The sequence below is a fragment of the Scardinius erythrophthalmus genome, assembly GCF_964197995.2.
Source record: "Scardinius erythrophthalmus genome assembly, chromosome: 11".
Taxonomy (NCBI): domain Eukaryota; kingdom Metazoa; phylum Chordata; class Actinopteri; order Cypriniformes; family Leuciscidae; genus Scardinius; species Scardinius erythrophthalmus.
The window spans coordinates 5,197,756-5,217,846 of record NC_138231.1 but is presented as its reverse complement, the minus strand read 5'-3'; the positions used below and the strand labels follow the sequence as shown (position 1 = coordinate 5,217,846).

The 20,091-nt window shown below is 39.1% G+C and overlaps 1 protein-coding gene across 1 annotated transcript; it reads right to left on the bottom strand.

The window, feature by feature from the left end:
• Positions 1-3,198: 3,198 nt before the first annotated feature.
• Positions 3,199-19,531, bottom strand: gareml (GRB2 associated, regulator of MAPK1-like; the record flags this gene model as incomplete). Its single annotated transcript, XM_081377903.1, has 6 exons — positions 3,199-3,964; positions 6,461-6,621; positions 9,896-11,011; positions 12,160-12,290; positions 15,743-15,883; positions 19,420-19,531. The coding sequence occupies 6 exons, from the start codon at positions 19,529-19,531 to the stop codon at positions 3,199-3,201; spliced, it is 2,427 nt and encodes an 808-aa protein (XP_081234029.1).
• Between the last annotated feature and the right edge of the window lie 560 nt (positions 19,532-20,091).

Here is a 20,091-nt window from a genome sequence, read left to right as displayed (position 1 = left end):
CACCGATTTTTGCCGTTGTTCTCTGTACTGACAGCACTCCAAATGTACAAAAAAATGAGCTCAATGTTAAAATTGACCGGAGTTCTCCTTTAACGTTGGAGGATTTGAACTTGAAAAACGGAGTGCACTGACGTCTTTCCGCGGTTAAAACAACATTCCTTCTTATGTTCATTCATGTTTATTTGATGCTATAAATTAACTAGAAGGAAGAGATGATCGGTTCACGAGAAGCTTTAACTGAGGCGCCACAGCCATCTGTCACGACCATAGACTGTAAAAAAAAGAGGTCACGACACATTAGGTATTTATTGTTTCTAAGTATTGTATTTATTTAAGTTTCTTTAAAAAAAATGACCAAATTTGAAAGTTGAGACTTTTCGTTTCATATCAAGAGTAACTTGGTCTGTACTGTCCTGTCTCAGTGTGTTGTCAGTGTTGCTTCACGTTGTATTTTTCACTGCGTGAGATCATGTATCGTGAGGGGGCGGGTCTTTGCGAACGGTTGGTAAGTCCCGCCCCTTCCGTAAAACCCCGCTGGACCTCTAGGTTGAAAAATCGTCAATGCAAGTGAATGGGAGAAAATAATTATTTTCTGGTCCCGTTTGAATTTTGCCATGAATGTGAACGTGTTGCCTGTGAATTTTTTATATAATTTTTCATGTTACGAGTTTGACAGTATATGGTATGATTCTTCGGCTAGCAGTTGTGGAAAAGCCATAACGAGAAAGACTACATGTCGCCTATGTGACGTCACCCGATAAAGTTGACTTACCCGTGGTTTTCGCCAACATCAACGATTTTGTCCTCTCCCTGAAAGAAGGCGGTGAAGTGCACCAAAGACACAGCCATGTTTAGCGGGATCCGTGAGCTAGTGTCCGTGTGCGAGTGGTGGTGACGTTTCAAACGCGTCGAAAGCAGCGAAGAGTTGTAGTCCACAAAGTGCTCTCACACAAAGTCTACCTGTATCAAACTTCTACACGCTAAATTGTATCATTCTTTACACGAAAAGTTATATAAAAAATTCACAGACAACATATGTTCAATTCATGGCACAATTCAAACGGGACCAGAAAATAATTATTTTCTCCCATTCACTTGCATTGACGGTTTTTCAACTTTGAGGTCCAGCAGGGTTTTGCGGAAGGGGCGGGACTTACCAGCTCTATAAAGGCCTAAACAAAAATTAAAGTAAAAAACTTACTTAAAATAAGTAATTGTGACTTTTAATCTCACAGTTCTGACTTTATAACTCGGAATTAAGAAATAGGCCTAACGTCGAAGTTGCGGGTTATTGTCCAATTCTAACGGGAAAAAATTAAAATTTTACTAGTTACAAGTTCACAAAAACTGAGCAATTCCAAGAGGGTCCTCACACCATTGGTGCTCGGGCCCTAACAAGTTCTTACAAGTCTAACTTCAAGCAATTCTGACAGACTTTTTCCAATTCCTTTCAATTTCAATTCTGACTTCATACAAGTCTGAGAAAAAAAAGTCAGAATTGTGAGATTAAAACTCACAATTACTTAGTTTAAGTAAGTTTATTTTACTTTATTTATTTTTTTGTTCTGTGGCAGAAACAAGATTCCGTAATTGTCTGTTCGAAAATAGTTCCAATTTTAAACATTTAAGGTATGCAGTACACTAAGGAAAAAAGCTAGTATTGCATTCAGAACATAGCCTACGATACAGGTACATCAAGGATTTACTTTGTTCAAGTGAGCACTATTGATTTATTCTTTTCTGTAGTTGATCCAACAGGATTAAATCATACATGATGAAATTACAGTACAAATGAAACACTACCGCTGTTAAATATTATTCAAAATACACATGCATCTACAAAAGGGGGAACTCTGTTAAATAAACATTTCTGAAATGCTGATAAAACATTTTTAGAAAACAGTGAGATAAGGCTAAAACCTTCTCATTTCAGCAGCTCTGACTCACCTCACACACACATCCTCCATCAGTGTCGTCTGTGTTTAGTAAGCTCTTAATTACAGTCACCTAATTACAGTGTGCTCTTTAGACTGTAAACTCACACGGCTCTTATTAGTGTGTACATCACGAACTGAACTCTTTAAGTCTCTAAAAAGCGAATTTCCCGTGTGCATGACATGAGCTCAGTATGAGAGCAGATGGAATGAAGAAAATTGTGCCGTAAGTGGGTGAATCTTGTCAAACCTGTCAAACCCCCCCAATTTTCCCCTCAATTCTTATTAAAATAATGTGATCAGAAGTTTTACTTTTCAGTTTTGTGCCATTCTAATTATTCTCAATGATTATCATTACATTTTTTATTATTAAAAAAAATATTGTAATACAACAACGGTATAAATGATTTTACTTATATTGTTATCGACACTTATTGAGCTGAAGAGTCAACTCTGAACTAGCTCGAGCTGAATAACAACACTGTTCGCTGTTGTAGAGCTGCTTATAGCTGAATTGAACTAATTTTATAATTGATAAACTTAGTTTTTGAACTGAACTGAATCAACACTGAACTTACTTGAGCTGAATAATGAAACTATTGTCTTTTTACAGCTGCTATACTGCAATATTTGAACTGGTTCTTCATACCTGATGAAGTTTGCATCATTGATTCTGTTATTTTCTTGTTTATTACTGTGAAGCTGCTTTGAAACGATCTATCTGTATTGTATTAAGAGCTATAAAATAAGGTGTCATGACTTAAAATTATTAACATTTTTCCACATTACAATAACAAGAATGAGATTTTCATACATTCTAACAATGACAATTTATTTATTTATTTTTACTTTTGATTTTGGGGTGAAAAATGACCTGGACATGATCCCGACAGGTTCTGTGAGATTCACCCAGATCCAACTGACAATCATGCCAGATTATTAGAAAACAGACAAAAGAGGTCAAAACACAGTCAGTAAAACCCTTGAAACACAGCAGAACGGCCACAAGATGAGCTCTGACTGTCCACTGAAGGTACACAAAATCTCCCCACCCCAAAAATAAAAACATCGAATAGTGCTCCATAATATATTAGTCACAATCTGTCAGTCCTTCGATTAGAGAGGTGTATTTCAGACACACGCACACACACACACACACACTTATAAAACATCTGAAACTGTCCGAGTAGAAGCACTCATTGTGGCTGGAGTAATTTTGTGTCTCTCAAATAGAAACATCTATAAGTTCACGAGGATGCTGCCCTCATATCTTGGGTCTCCATCCCTTGATGAACTGCATGATTTTTTTGACCTGTAGTTTGGTGAGGTTAAAGTCCTCCAACAGGATTTCCTCTGTCAGCTGAGTGAAAATAGAGCCGTCGATCCTCTCTCGGCTGAACAGGCCAATCACGTCGTCCGAAAGGCCGATAAACCTCAGACTGGACGAAACCTCCTCCACCGAGAGCCAGCAGAGCTCCGAGGGGGGTCGCCATGACGACCCAGCCCCGCCCTCTGCCCCCCTCGTCATGGCAACGGATCCGGAGGCGGGGTCCACGGTGACCGTGTCCTCTTCTGAATTCTTGACTGGTCTGGGCGGAGCCTCGGGACTGCATTCTGAAGCCCCCTGATTGGTTTGAGGCTCCTTGGGGGTGGAGCTAATGAGGTCGGGTATCAGAGTGGGAGAGTTCCTACCAGTGGTGAGCCAGTCGGAGGAGGCGTGGGTGTGTCCCGGGTTGGCAAAGGGGTTTAGGGCACCGAATGGTGCGAAGCGGTTCTGCGCCACCGGCCGCGGTCTGGGACAGGTGGAGTAGTTCTTTTGGGCGGAGTCAGTGCTGAGTAGAGGTGTATTGAGGACATTGGAGGTGTAGGCTCCGCCTCCTCGAGGGTGGGACCAACAGGCCTGTGCGGGCTGGGCGGGATCAGGGCTTACGCAGGGGTCAGAGGTCACACAGTCGGCCCAGGTGCATGGGTAACAGTACAGAGAGTAAGAGTCCGGCGATGGAGAGCTGCTGCCGCTACGAGGAGCAGAACTGATGGAGAGAGAGAGAGAGAGAGAGAGAGAGAGAGAGAGAGAGAGAGAGAGAGAGTTGTGTTGTAATAAATAAAGAAATCACCAAAAACTCACCGTTCCTAAAAAAGTACAAAAGTCTAATCCAAAGAGGTGAGAGATTGTAAAATACTCAATTAAACACTTAAAGGGATAGTTTGGCCAAAAATGATATTAAACCCATGATTTACTCACCCTCAAGCCGTTCGAGATGCATGTGTCAATCATTTTTCAGACGAACACATTTTCAGTTATTTTAGAAAATGTCTTAGATCTTTCAGTGGTTATAATGTCAAGTTATGGGGTCCACTCCTTCAAGTCCCAAAAAATGTGCATGCATCCTTCACAAAAGTAATCCATCCGGCTCCAGGGGGATAAACGAAGGCCTTCTGAGGGTAATCCGTGCGGGTTTGTCGTAAAAATATACTTTTACGACAAAACCGCACGGACCCCATAACTTGACATTATAACCACTGAAAGATCTAAGACATTTTCTAAAATAACTGAAAATGTGTTCGTCTGAAAAATGATTGACAAATGCATCTCAAACGGCTTGAGGGTGAGTAAATAATGGGTTTAATATCATTTTTGGCCGAACTATCCCTTTAAGCCCTATTCGGACAGGACGTTTGAGTTATAATACTTATCACTCAAAGTTTCTGATTTAATGTACTGATTCAGACGGGACTCACATCTCTGTGTTTATTACAGACGTGGGAGTGTGTGTTTTCAAGATGTGGGCGTAACAGAAGGTCATGCTGTGCTTTTACAGTATATGTCTTTTAATTTATCATTTGTTGATATAATTTTAATTTATTAGAATAACCCTATTTAAGTAAAGTTTATAGCAGTGGCTGTTTATTATAAACTTGCACTGATTTTAAAATGGGCAGATGTCGCGGTTTCTGTGATTTTGCTCTATTAATTAATTTTAAAATGTTATTTTTTTGTCGGATACCATCCATATCGAAACTAAATGAAAGCATGCCGAAGATTGGTGTGCAAACGGTAGCTCATGAGGCCAGAAAACACACGAGGAGAAGTGTTAGGATAATACAAAGTTCGCATTCGGACAGGATTAGATCTCTCTAGGGACAGATGAGTTTGCTGAACAAACAATAGGTAATTTGCCTAGGATTTTTTACAGAGGTTGTGTGAGAAAAACACAGACTTGGCAGATTCGGGCGGGATTAAATCGTAAAGTACATCTGTGAAACAAATTTCTCTAACGTCCCCCTGGAAAACTAGTCCTGTCTAAATAGGGCTTAAAATAGTGAAAAAAAGACAACAAGAAAGCAAATGCAAGATCATGTTTTGACCAAAACATTTGCTGTTCCTCATTAAAGCTGTAGTTTTTATCTCGCATTTGATTTTTTTTTTTTTGTCTTTTTACCACCATATAGTGTGCGGGCCTTTTTTGCAACTTCTCATAATAAATAAAGTTATAAAAAAAACAAAAAAACATTTTTATTCCTTATGGTTTTGTTTTAATAGCATTTGATATTGGATCAATTATCAGTGCTTCCGAAGGGATATATTTCCTCAAAAGTACTAAAAGAATTATTAATGGAATTAACTTCCTCTTGATTCCCATTCCTACTCCTTTCCAGTACTTATAACGCCTCTATTTAAACCCCTCCAAGAGCACACCACACCACAATACTTCCATTTGCAATAATTCCTTTCAAGAAAATCAATGGCCATATTTGCAATGCCTTTGTGCCAGCTATTTTGGGCATCCAAGACCAAGTCATATCTACAGTACTTGAATGAGGCATTCCTGAAATCTCAAAAACTGCTTGCCACACTCACATTTCAATAACATATTTCAAATCAGCAAAAAAATCTGACATGAACTGTCCCATAAATGTTATTTCTTATGCTTAAATTTAATTAAAAAAAAAGTTGTATATTTCAGGGTGGACTAGCCAATAGCACTGTCTATCATTCATAACAATATGACTGCACTGTCTTGGTATATCTTAAAGGGATAGTTCACCCAAAAATGAAAATTCTGTCATGAATTACTCGCCCTCATGTTGTTCCAAACCCATAAAACTTTCGTTCATCTTCATTACACAAATGAAGATCTTTTTGATGAAATCTGAGAGCTTTCTGTCCCTACAGTACATTGACGCTTCAAAGAGTTTGTAAAACTTATGCAGAATTGAACGTATAAAGCGATCGAGTCTCTTCAGAAAATTTGGACTAATCCGCTCAATTCATATGGATTAGTTTTATGATCTCTTTATGAACTTTTTGAAGCGTCACAGTGGTAGTTGTGTAGCTGTCAATGGAGGGACAGAAAGCTCTCAGATTTCATCAAAAAGATCTTCATTAGTGTTTCGAAGATGAATGAAAGTCTTACGGGTTTGGGACGACATGAGGGTGAGTAATTAATGACAGAATTTACATTTTTGGGTGAACTAACCCTTTAAGTCTTTGAAAAAGTAAAGCTTTCTCTGTATGTGATTTGTACCTCTCCTGCAGTCCAGAGGAATAAAATGAGTGGTTTGGGTTGAGCGTCTGTGTGGCTGGAGCTTTAGGGAAGCGTGTGGGGACTGGAGGGCTCGGGACGGGGCCTTTAGCACAGCGGGGCGGAACGGGAGGAGCATTTAAGAAACGACACTCCTCTTTCACCTACAGAGAGAAGAAATGCAAAAGAACTATAACTATGTCACACTAGATTGTGAGTGACATCTCCTGTATTACACAGACTTGCTCTTGTTTTCCTCACAACTCAAGAAAATGTCACTTTCTGTCCAGAAGAAAGTAAAACACCTACCGAAATACCGAAAACTGAACAAATGAATATTAAACGCAGAATATGGAATAAATGAAACAATGAATACTGAATAATAAATACTAAACAATGAGAATTGAAAACTAAATACAGAACACTGTTAGTTTACAAACACTGAGTGTCATTATAAAAAATTTAAACAGAGCCAAAATTCTTATATTAAAATAATATAATATTGTAAATTCAAACTATCACTAAAACAGATGTGATATCAAGTGTCAATTCATCTCAGGCTGTCAATCAAATGATTTACATGATATAATTGCAAGATATTAAGATAATTCAAATACATAATTGTGGAAGATGTGTAAATCGCTGAACAGACTAAACGTATTCTTATAATGGAAACTGCTAATGATTTTAATATCAATTTAACTATATTTTAATAATCAAATTGGTATTTCTGAATCTATTTAAATCTGGTATCCACAAAACTTTATTATGTGCTTCTTATTTATTAACTCTAAACAATGTACAGTACAATATGATTTCTGCATGTGTTTATTTTTTTTAATTACAGTCAATATGGAAATATTGCCTTAATGATCATCATGATGATGATAAACATTTTAATATTTATCGCTGTCTAAATTTCCTCTTCTGGGAGAAACAACTCTAGGATTCTGGGATACAGTTCATTTCCTCCACAAATACACCAGGGACAGTGTGTGTGTGTGTGTGTGTGTGTGTGTTTGAGAAGCTAAATTACAGGCCAGGACTGAACCCTCGGTGTGTGGGAGAAAGAGAGAGAGGAAAAGGAAAAGGCTGTAATTTCAGTCAACAGAGTCAAAAAGACTTTAATTCCGGCTCTACGAGATGTTTTTTTCTCTGAGTAAAGTGTCAGTAATTTTATCAGAAAAAGTTGCTACATTAAAAACTACTTTACCACCTGCATTATTAGTATTTTCATGAAGTGTTCAAAATATTCAAGCAGCTCCTCATATTAACATTATATAAATGACATTGACTGAGATGATGTGTGATTATGTTTCTGTGTGTGTGTGTGCTTTTGTTCCGGTAAACGCATGCTCATTATTCAGTCTTTAAAAGCAATAGTATCAATAATTTAGTCTGGGGCAGCAGTGCTGTGTGATACTGTATATAATGCCCATATGATTGTGTGTTTGTGTGTGTCTGCATGTGGGCCTGTGGCAAAAAGAACAGAGGAAGACAAGTACTCTCATGGGAATAAAGAGGGTTAGTGAACTACAGTAGAGCTGAGCTCAGGGTCAGAAGCACAATAACACCAGGAAAATGTCTGGTCAAGACCAAATCTGGTCAAGAACATGTCCAGAATATTTCAAATATACCTTAAAATCTATAGAAACAAATAAGGACTTTTATGTGTTTTTTTTTTTTATACAATATTATTAAATATCATTATACTTTAAAAAATATACTAAAAATGTTTACATTGTACTTACGGAAAGGTTTTTAGAACCATTAAGATTTTATTGAAGTGGCATTATTTTCCATAACAAATACATACATTTCCCCAAAAATTATCATTATAATGCAAACAAAATCTAATTAACATTATTGTACTGCCATATACACCGATGAGCCAAAACATTATGACCACCGGCCTAATACGCTGTTGGTCCTCCATGTGCTGCTAAAACTGCTCCGTCCTGCCCAGGCATGAACTCTACAAGAGGCTGAAGGTGTGCTGTGGTCTCTGGCACCGAGACTTTAGCAGCAGATCCTTCAAGTCCTGTAGTTTGAGGTGGACTGGACTTGTTGGTCCGGCACGTCCCACAGATCTGGGGAATTTGGAGGCCGGAGGAACACCTTTAACTCTTCATTATGTTCCTCCAACCATTACTGAACAATGTGTGGCAGTGCTTCCACCAGGGAACACCATTGTCATGAAGGGGTGTATCTGGTCTGCCACAATATTTAGGAAGGTGACTAGTCAAATAAACGTCCACATGAATGACCGGACTCAGGGTTTCCCAGCAGAACATTGACCAGAGCGTCACACACTCCCTCCACCGGCTTGTCGGCGTGATTTTTCCCCCCAAACCAGTTCAGTGGAAATCCCGCCCTGCAGCCGATTCTAAAGATTTCATTGGTCATGTCAACCACTGTACTGATTACCAACACCAAACACTGATCCCTAAACCTACCCGTCACTGTAACCTTAACCAATGAAATTAGCTGCAGGGTGGGATTTCCGCTGAACTGGTTTGGGGGGGGGGGGATCACATGGCTTGTCATCGTCCCACAGGCCATCCTGGTGCATCACTTCCCCAGACGACCGTCTTCCACTGCTGCTCCAAGGTCCAGTTTTTAGGCTCACGTGCCCATTGTAACCGCTTTCAACAGTGGACAGGGGTCATCATAGATCTCTGATTGGTCTACAGCTGCTCCATACGCACTGTGTGTTGTAAAATTCCTTCCATAACAATCATTAAAATTTTGTAGTCTGTAGTCTCAGATCAGACGGGATAGCCTTCATTGTCCTTGTGCATCGATGAGACCCTGTCGCCGGTTTGTGGTTTGTTCCTCCTCGGACACTGTTGGTCAATTCTCAGCACAGCTGACCGAGAGCGACACACATGCCTTGGCGTTTCAGAGATACTCTGACCCAGTCATAACAATTTGGCCCTTGTCAAAGTCGCTCAATGGCCTTGTTAGGAGATGATCAATGATATTCACTTCACCAGTGGCTGGTCATAATGTCTTGGCTCATCAATATGTGTGTGTGTGTGTGTGAGTGTATATATTAAAGGTTGACTTCCCCCCCAAAAGTGTAAACACTGCGACACTATCAAAACATTGATCTGTTAGTTTGAGTATCTTCAAGATACCCAACACAGCTACTTTTTTGTAATGGAAATCTAATGAGAATCACCACAGAAAATAATGACAATTACAAAAAAAATTGAATTTGGGTGGAAAACATGGTTAATAGTCATGAAAATAATTTAATATAATGCAAAAGTAATGGTCCTAAAAATAGGCTTCACTTTCTTCAAGCAAAATATAAGTTCATATTTTTCCTTTCACTTTATGGCTAAAATATGGCCCAGATATTTTTTTACGAAAAAAACAACGAGGCAAAAACTCAGAATTTTATTAGAAAATCTATGGAAAACAACTGCTTACAGCTTCTGATTTGGGTGGGACTGGGGGTGGAGTCGATACTCTTCCTGCTTCCATCTGCACCATGGCGACGTGGGTGGAGCCCACCGTTCCCTCCAATGACGTGGTAGTGGAGTGAAAGGATATGAGGTTATGCTCCGCCTTCACCGCGCTCTCAGACGCCAAGCCAAAGCTTCCAGAACTCTGATTGGTCCAGAGCTCCTCGTATGGAATCTCCTGCGTCTCAGTCGACCAATCGGGCGTGACGTATTCTCGTTCCTCTCCGTCGCCGTCGCTAGAGGGCAGCGTGTGCGAGTCGACCAGCGAGTCTCTGCAGCCGTGTGAGATTGTGTGTGTGTGTGTGACCGCTCCACCTCCGTACACACACAGAGACAGTCTCTGCAGGGACGTCCCCAACTCGTCTCGCCCGTAGCCTTGAACGCACACCCGAATCCGCCGCGGACTGAGACACTCCTCGGAGAAATCCGTCTTGACTTCGCGCACGGCGCGCGAGTAATCGTCTGGGTCGAAGCTCTCTTGGCATCGCAGCGCACACTGCAGCACCACCTGCTGGTAGGAAGCGTCTCCGCGCAAAAGCCCCTCCGGCAGAGTGAAGCACGGCATGTCCGTTAATAAAAGGAAGTGAGACGGTGTCACTTCCTCTTTGCGAAGTATGCAGCAAAGAACGACAGTTTTGCTGATGATGCTGAGGAGTTTATATCGATGACCCTCGCGGATCGCATGAAGGTCGTACAGGTTGCGAGGAGGTCGCGAGGGCACGGATACGTTCACAGGCAAACGCACGCGCTCGATGATGCTGCGCACGGTGTGTTCGCCTCCCTGCATCTGCAGCTCCTGCGGCGAGCGTGTGCAGAACCGCCCGCGACACTGGAACGGCAAACTGACGCTCTCGTTGGTCCGATGGTTCATGCATATCAAACAAGGCATCTTCGTGCGGGCGGGACGTCCCAAAGCTCCGCTTGCTTTGCCCAGTCGCCGTAGCAGCGTCGTCAGGCGGGATTTCTCGCGAGTCGATTGGACGCAGAGCAGTTCTGCTTGGCCCATGAGAGTCAATTCATCACCCGTCTGAAGAGAGAAATTATATAACTCGCTATCCTCCGTAAACTCCCCAGAAACCACCTACAGAGAGAAAAAAAAAGAGACAAACGTATTAGCATTTAACACAAAAAACAATGACTGATGTTGTAAAGTATGAACCTAATTTGTTCAAGGGATACTTCACCGATAAGCATTAAGCTTTGTATCAATAGAAACGACTGTGCTTCCTCCCTCATGTCCCCCTGAGACGAGAGATTTCTGTATTGTGTGTCTGGAAAAAAACCTCTGATGACGCAAAAATCGTCATTTAGCTTCATCAGAGGCTTCTTTGTCCAGAGGCGAGAGACTCCAGCCAGTAGGAGGAGCTCGTCCCGCATGTCTTCAACCCGCCCATAGGGGGATCTCACCATAAAACAGTGTCTTTTCAGTTTCGAGTCGACTAGTAGCCTAGTTGTATCATTTCTCCCGATACTGCCCTCTGTAACCGGTAGGCGTGGCTTGGGAGTGTCCTCGTAGGGCAGCGAAGCAAGTGCATTCTGGGAGTTGTTGTCTTTCATCCACATGAGCCAAAAATACATTTTCTGGCTTTTCTCAGTCTAGAAGGCACCAACTTCTAAAATAATTTCTACTACATAAATGACCCAATTTAAATACACATTCATCTTTCCAGTGGTGAAATATCCCTTTAAGATACAAGCTACTCATAATTTACAGCAGTTAAACTAGTCAAGCCTAAAATTCGAGTTCCGGCGGAAGATTGACCTCTGACCCGTATTGATGAATGCGGAAGCACAGAGGATAGAGCAAAACAAAACACCGAATTAGAAGTCAAAAATGAGAAATTTTAAAGAGAAATGTGGGAGGAGCTTGAGTTTGTTTGCCAGCCCTGTCTGTTTGAACGACGAGAGGCGTCTACTACTCTCACCTAAGATTACGCTACTCCTACATCCTACGTCATGCGTCAGGTCAGAGGTCACTCTTACCGGAAGTCAGTGATTATAGTTTATAATTTTTATTATAAAAACAGTGTTTTGCCATGTTAAATCACTATTTGTTGGACAATGTATTACATAACTAGTATGTTTGTAATTAGTAATAGTTTTTTATGTTTTTAATGTTTATTAACTTTAATTTCAGATTTAGTTTTAGTTATTTTTGAATAGTTTTAGATAACAATAACAACACTACTGACAGATTAATGTTAGGTATTGCTGAGATGCAGTCATTACCTTAACGCTGAACGTGATGGGCTCCATGACGAACACGCGATCAGGAAAGATTCCTGCGATTTCCTCCACGCTTCCAAAATACTGAACCGGCTCACGGACATCCCGATCCTGATCCAATAACTTAAACTTTCCTGAGGACAGAGTAAAAAAAAGAGTCAAAGACAGAAATGAAGAAATAGTTTTACAAAATGTTCCCCTGAAATGAGCTAAATCAAACTAAACCGCCCTCTGATGACATCCTAGAAGATAAAATACAGTTTTTTATTTAAAAAAATATAGAGTTTATATTGGGGTATAGAGTTTAGTCTCTCAAGATAACAATTTGCTTCATATAATTAACAACAGAAGTCTATGGTATGTCTGCATTTAAGTGTGTATGTGATCTTATAGGTCATTTTCTCACACACACCAATAAAGCATAAGAGGGCATCTCTCTCTTTGTCTTTTTGTCTCCTGGCAACAGCTTTTCTTTCTGCAGTTCTATACGACACTCGGAGCTGAAAGGGTTTCTTTCTCTTCTGAAGTTTCACTATTTCTTTTCTGTTCTGGATGCATTTGTACAAAATAAATCTCTTCCACTAAAGCCACTAAAATGATTACTGTTGCAAACATCGGTTGGAGCACCTTCAACCAATCACAGCAAGCATAAATTTAAATACACCAATCACATTTCACTAGCACTCAAACACCATTATATTGCATTCACTTTTACATAGCAATCTAAACAGAGACTTCTTGTGTATTAAACTGCACCGTTTGTGTTACTGACATGAATGATTCCTCAAATCATGTGTCTTGTTGAGGAGAGATGTGCTGTTATGAAGTGATTTACCTATTTTCAACTGACAGACAATGAAAAAAATATTTTAAAAAATATGTTGCGTTAAAAAATACAATTAATGATTAAACAAAATACTGGATTTACAAATCTATAGGATGTATGTGGACCTGAATATCACATAGACTTGGGAGCGTGTTCCACCTAGTAACACCTTAGCAACTACATAACGCACATAAACCTAGCAACCACACACATCACTCTAGCATCATGGTTGTGAGTTCTGATTGGTCAAGCACCTCTCAAATTTTCTTCTTTATTAATATCTACTATATATTAGTCTAATCTTAAAGGGATAGTTCACCCAAAAATGAAAATTCTGTCATTCATTTCTCACCTTCATGTCGTTTTAAACCCATAAGACTTTCATTCATCTTCGGGACACAAATGAAGATGTTTTTGATGAAAATATTTTTGATGAAATCTGAGAGCTTTCTGTCCCTCCATAGAAACTTTGCAACCAGAAACCACTTTGACGCTTCAAAAAGTTCATTAAGAGATCGTAAAACTAATCCATATGATTTGAGCGGTTTAGTCCAAATTTTCTGAAGAGACTCGATCACTTCATTTGATGAACAGATTGAATTTATTATTTTATTCGTAACACGAGAATTAACCTCATTGGTTCTTGCATGTCAAGCGAACATGCTCAAGCTTACATTTACCACAACTGACAATTTTTTTTTATATATAAAGTGCAAAACTGATCAGTAATTGCCCACTTTTCCAGCTGCCTTGGTTTTCAAAGTATTTTAAAAAAAAAAAATTTGTTATTTTATTCATAGAGTGTAAACAAAATGTTTATTGTTATAGGTTTATGTTATCATTACAAAACAATTTCTCCCTGAATAAAATGAATGACATTATTATTCCGAGTCCCTACAGTAGCTAGGTCAGAAAAACACACAAATATAATGTGTCTATATTCTGCCGATCTTCCGTTTTGAGATTCATCGATAACAACTCTCTTCTGCATCATCAAAATCACATGCAAATCTAAAATATCAACATGGTCTCATCTTCTGCATCTCTCAGCTGTGTAAAAATCATCCTTCTGTAATTCCATCTTCCTTATTAGCACTCTATCTGTCTATCTGAGAGACGTTAGACCCAGCCACCGAGACACGAATGACCTCATCCATCCCTCTCAGCATCTTACTGCCTCCGGAAACCCCAACAGATGATCTCATTGGTCACCTGACCTAATGGTATGGGTGGCGGGTATATTAGGTAACGGGCGTCCCAGGAGAGGAAGTCCAGCGCAGTAATGTCTGCGATTCCGGAAGCTCAGAAAAACGGGCTCCTCCGGGCTCTCATGGGAATGACGTCAGGATGAGGTAATGATGAGTTTGACTTTATGAATGAGAGCGCTAACCAAAGGGTCAGGGTTTTAAAATCTGCCCCTGCTGGTGGCTGCCGTAACTACACCATTCTGTGGGCAAAAAGCATCTTTCTCCACTGACGGCCATTGATAAAGCTGTTGTGTATTCTAATGAAATCAATTTTTTGGATGGATGGATGTTATATATATATATATATATGTGAAGAGTTCAGATGCAAAAGCCTCTAAGTGCCATTTGAAATTTTCTTGTAGAATGATCATTTTTATCAAGCTCGTATATTTAAGTTTAGTAATTTCACTTAAATGGCAATGAAGATTATCTATTAATTGTCATTTAAGTGAAATTATTTAACTTAAATATACAAGCTTGATAAAAATGATCATTCTAGAAGAAAATTTCAGATGTTTTTTAGAGACTTTAGCATCTGAACTCTTCATCTCTACTAAATAGAAAAAAATATATATATACAGTATATATATATATTGTTGTTTGCATATATATATATAAATTATTATTGAATAATTATTATATATTGTATAAATAATTTAAAACAAAATAGCTTCACTACTACTTCTAACAGAATAATACAGAATCAAAGAATTATATTGAATCAAACTACTTCATTAAAGAATTTAGACTTCTTTGTCTTTGTTGTAATCTTAGGATGGTTATATCATTAAGACATTTTTGGCTTTATTGTCCAGAAAAACATTCACCATCTTTATAATAGTTTATGATCTTAATGATTGTCTTAATTTATTGTTCCCGTATCACCTGAACGCTTTGCCCACATTGTATAAAAACACTCACTGCTATAAAACACTGTGAATTGAATTGAGACTGACTGTGTGTGTGTGTGTGTGTGTGTGTGTGTGTGTGTGTGTGTGTGTGTGTGTGTGTGTGTGTGTGTGTGTGTGTGTGTGTGTGTAACGTCTAAGTGGCCATGTGTGAAGTTAAGTGCTTGAATACAACAATCAATATACTGTTAACAACCAATCATCTCCCTTTCTCTGTCTCTCTCTTTCTCTCTGGCCTGAGTGTTTTAATAGCTTGTACACTCTCAGTGGATAATAATGAAATCAGTTTTTGTGCGCTGATATATAATTATTTGCTTAAAACTCTACTTTTACGAACTAGATTTTGGATAAAAATGTGAGTGGTGCATTTTTGGTGCATTTTATAATATTCTGATCTCTCTAGTCCATTTTATCATCAGCAAGGAGCAAATAAGTCACTTTGAAAAGTAATAGCACACCTCTAGTCAACAAACTCAAACACAATATCCAATATCATTCATGTTCATAGAACTAGCTTAACTGATGCAGCAACCACTAATTGATTACAATCATTACTTGAGTGTCAGTACACATGTTGGCACAGTCCAGTGTGTGTTATATGGTACCTTGATACTGTAGTGGGATGTCTATTTTAGGTCCGATCACATAATGACCTTCCTCCAGACTGTGGGCAGTGACGGTGGTCCACTGTCTGCAGGAGTGAAGCAAAATCACGTCCTCCTCCGACAGACCCTCCACATTCTCACCTGCACATACACAAAAATGCACAACTGATATGATTATTCATCATTTACAGGTTCAGCACTGATGCAAAAAAAGACATTTATATTGGCCAAGCTGATACTTGGCTTTTTCGAGATGATCTGCATCAGCTGATTCTAGATTAACTCAAATTAAATAACAAATCAAACAACTTCTATAAGTATATCAAACCTTACCCAGATGCATACAGTACACTCACATATAGCAAATCTAAACTTGATTGTTATACCATTGAAAAATGTACAGTAAACTATATTCTCGCTTAGCGATATACTGTATATAAAGTTGTATTATATGCAACTTGATTCACATACATACAGAACACTAATGTAAAGTGATATACTGTATAGCAAACCTCAACTGCCTGTTTTTTCTATTTCGTAGCAGTAACTATATTATTAACCAGGTCTTTTTATAAAGTTGGATATACAAGTATGTCCAAATTTATCCAGTAGACTCACGTAAATACTATATACAGCATATATCAACAGATTGATTGCTTGTATCGCCGTAAAATATACATTTTACTGGAAAATTGTCTAAATTACCTGGTTTTATTCAAGTCAAAATATGATTTAACATTGTTGAATCAACTTAAATGCATTATAATTTATACCAACAAAATTCAAATGAATGGGTTAAATCAAATATAAACATTAACATCATGATTTTCTGTAAAGCTGCTATAAAACAATGTGTATTGTGAAAAGCACTATATAAATAAATTCGACTTGACATTATTCCTTTTGCACACCCATAAAGGTTGACCAGGAATTGTAAATCACAAAACACATAACACACAAAAGCTACGAAACTATAAATCCGGATGTATCTGCTCTTAATTTGAAGCTTAAAAACACACACACCTACACAGCCAAAGAGACAGTCAGTCTCACACACACAGACACAAGTTCGACCACAAACATCACATGAGTTCTTTGAACTTCCTCACATGGGGTTTATGGGAGAGAACTGAGGTCAGCGATCAGACACAAACAACATCACCTCACAAACATCAGGCTGATCTCTCTGCTGAAGAAAGGATGAATGGACAGAGAGAGAGATGAACTGTATTGATCGGGTATTAAACGCATTCCTCATTGAGAGAGTCTCAAACAGATGCTTTACACAGGGAACGAGTCCAACACACACACACACACACATTCTCTGCAGATTGTCTGTTGTGTATAATTACTCCTGTCTGTGCTGATACAGTGAGATCCTCCTACACACAAACACATTACAGCAGAATCTAATCAAGGAGATGATCTGAAGGTTTAAAATTAGCATTACAGTCAACAGGAACAATATTAGAAAACATTTATTATCAAATCTGTTGTCACTCTGCCATATTTATACTGTATATAACATATTAGTGTATTTATTGCACTTTAAAAGCCCGTTCACACCAAGGTCGGTAACTATAGCCATAACTATTTCATTAGTTGGGAATATCGAGAAGCTCCTCCCCTTTTTAAAATAGCCAATAGCATTTAGTTTATATCAAAGCTCGGCCAGAGCTGTTGAGCTCCATAAAGCCGCAGTTTCCTCCTTATCTCCTCCATATCGCTTTAAAATAAAACATTCGGTGCAGAATTCAAATGGGTCCGATACGTTTTGTGGTCTACGCCGACTCGCACATATGATCCGCTCTGTGTATCGTGTCTCTGGACCGGTTAGCGTGACACTAGCGTGAAACCAGACTTCATTCGCCCCAATGGAAAGCATATTTACACTGTCTGAATCGTTCCCTATCCCCTATATAGTGCACTATGTGCCCTTCACCATGTAGAAAATAGTAAATGTGTCAACAAGTGACCGATTTCAGCCGCAGGTTCAGCGTCTATTTATAACGTAGGGGGCGAAGCTTCAGATTCTAGAGAGCATTTGATTGGACAGAAAATCTGATGAGAAGCTGAAGCGCAGAGTGATGTCATCAAAATCATTGGCGGAAGTGAGACAGTAAGTTTTGAATGCTTATATCTTCTAAATGTGAATTTTGTCATTGCTTTCATACTAAAAGCCAAAAAACTTCAATTGGGATTTCATGCGGACTTTGATAGATTATTGAAGTCCACATCACAGCTATAACGATAACAACAAAGAGTAACTATATCATTGAAATCTTTTTGTTCCAACTGATGAACTACATTGTCAGCCATTCAGAATCCATCTGACTTTAAAGAGCTGGAGAATGTAAAGCGACAGACGATAAAGCTGCATCACACACTTGAAATAAACCAGAATATTATCGTTTGTTGGTGTGGACACTCATATAGTTATAGTTATCATTCTTGGGGTGAACAATCAGGCATTACAAGTATGCAATACATGCGCATAAAATAAACAAAAAGTAATAATCCATTATGGTCGTGGCAATGGCCCTTGCTCAGGCTAGATAGATGCCAAATTTAATTTAAAAGTCTTGCCACTGAATTGTCTGAAGTTTTCAGCTAGTTGGCGAAATGGAAAATTAAGTTCTTGACTGTTTGCTTGTGTTAAAAAGAACCATTTTCAGCATGTTTTATTTCTAAGGATGCCCAGATCTATTGGATATTCCTGTTTTCCTCGTCTGATTCATTTTCCTCTGATTCAATCATCTTTACAGAAGAGCTGTTTTATGTTTAAAGGGTTAATTCACCCACCCAAAATAGAAATACTTTCAGGTAGGGGTGAATTCCCTCAATTCCATTGATATGACTTGGAAAAAGTGTCCCAATCAACCTGATTTCATCCCTAAATAAATGTCAGAAAATTCATTTCTGGGTGCGAAATATTTCTTTAAATACTCTCACCAGAGAATATGGAGTCTGACTATAATGTAAACACAAAAACTCCCGGAAAAAGTCTGTGAAACTCGTGTAAAATGTGTATAAAGAACATGCTGTCACATATCATATCATGACTTATATCAGCCACATATGCAGTAATTGATAATTGATCATTTTAGTTTCAATTCAGAACCTTTTTTCCCACCATAGAGAGTTAAACGTTCTCTCTCTCTCTCACACACACACACACACACACACACACACAGTCGACATTGATGGGAGATTAATTCTGTGTTCCTCGGTTGTGACTGCTGAGTAAATGTTGGAGTTTCTCCTGCAGGAGGTTGTTTAGTATTCAACACACACTACAGCGCATTACAACATTAACATATGAAAAGAGCTGCAGCTCTTTAACACACAACACACACTCTGTCACCTTTAGCCAAAAGACAAGTCAACTACACACTCCACTGAGGATTCTGTGTTACAAACATTTACACAACGTTTCATTAGTTTCATGCGATGACATTTTTTATTTTGTCAGGGTTTGTTAAACTATCCCGAGTGTTTCCAGAATTACTTTGCATAATCAGAGCCAAAAAATCAGTAATATGCAAGCGAAATGTCATGTTTCTTATTCCACTAACTTTGATTCGGCAACAAGCTGAAGAATCTTTGACGCGACGCGGCGCAAAAGCGTCAAACAAACTCTCGCGCTCGATCTAGTCCGTTTATAACTGCTTTCTTACCGTGGCTCAGTCGCACGAGTGTCGGTAAGCGGAATTTGCTCACGATCACGTCCAACGGCAGCGACACGGAGCTCCACGAGAGTCCGGTAATGCTCGCGGATAGTTTCTCCATCTTTCATCCGTCACCATCATCATCATCACTCGCATCACGGGGACGGAACGGAACCGGTGTCAGGAGCGCATGGGGCCATGATGAAGAGAAACGCGTGAGAGAAACTCTGAGTCTGAAGTGATGTGATCTAAACCGGACTCACCGAGCGAGGCGCGCGACACCCGCCCTCCTTCTCCTCCTCCTCACGCACCCGCATCCGCGCGTACCGGAACACCGGACTGACCGTGCGCTGGAGATTCATCACTTCAAAATACAAATGGGTCTGTATTTTTTATGAAAGACGAAAAACTTTTTAGATATTGTAAAGTACAACACTTGCGTGATTATGAATTAAAATTCCCTAATATTTCCAAGTTAATGACCGTGGGAACCTTCCTTGATACAATAGGCCTATGCCAATTAGGCCTATAGGCTACGGGTTACTTGTTAGGCTCTTGGCTTAAAAGCATTTGCGTTATTGACTAATTATTTGAAGTGAACAATAACATCTTGTACTCAGGCCTATACTTTTATGATTAATAAAAAGTTAGTTTTACTAAAAAACTTTAAAGTCCCCATGA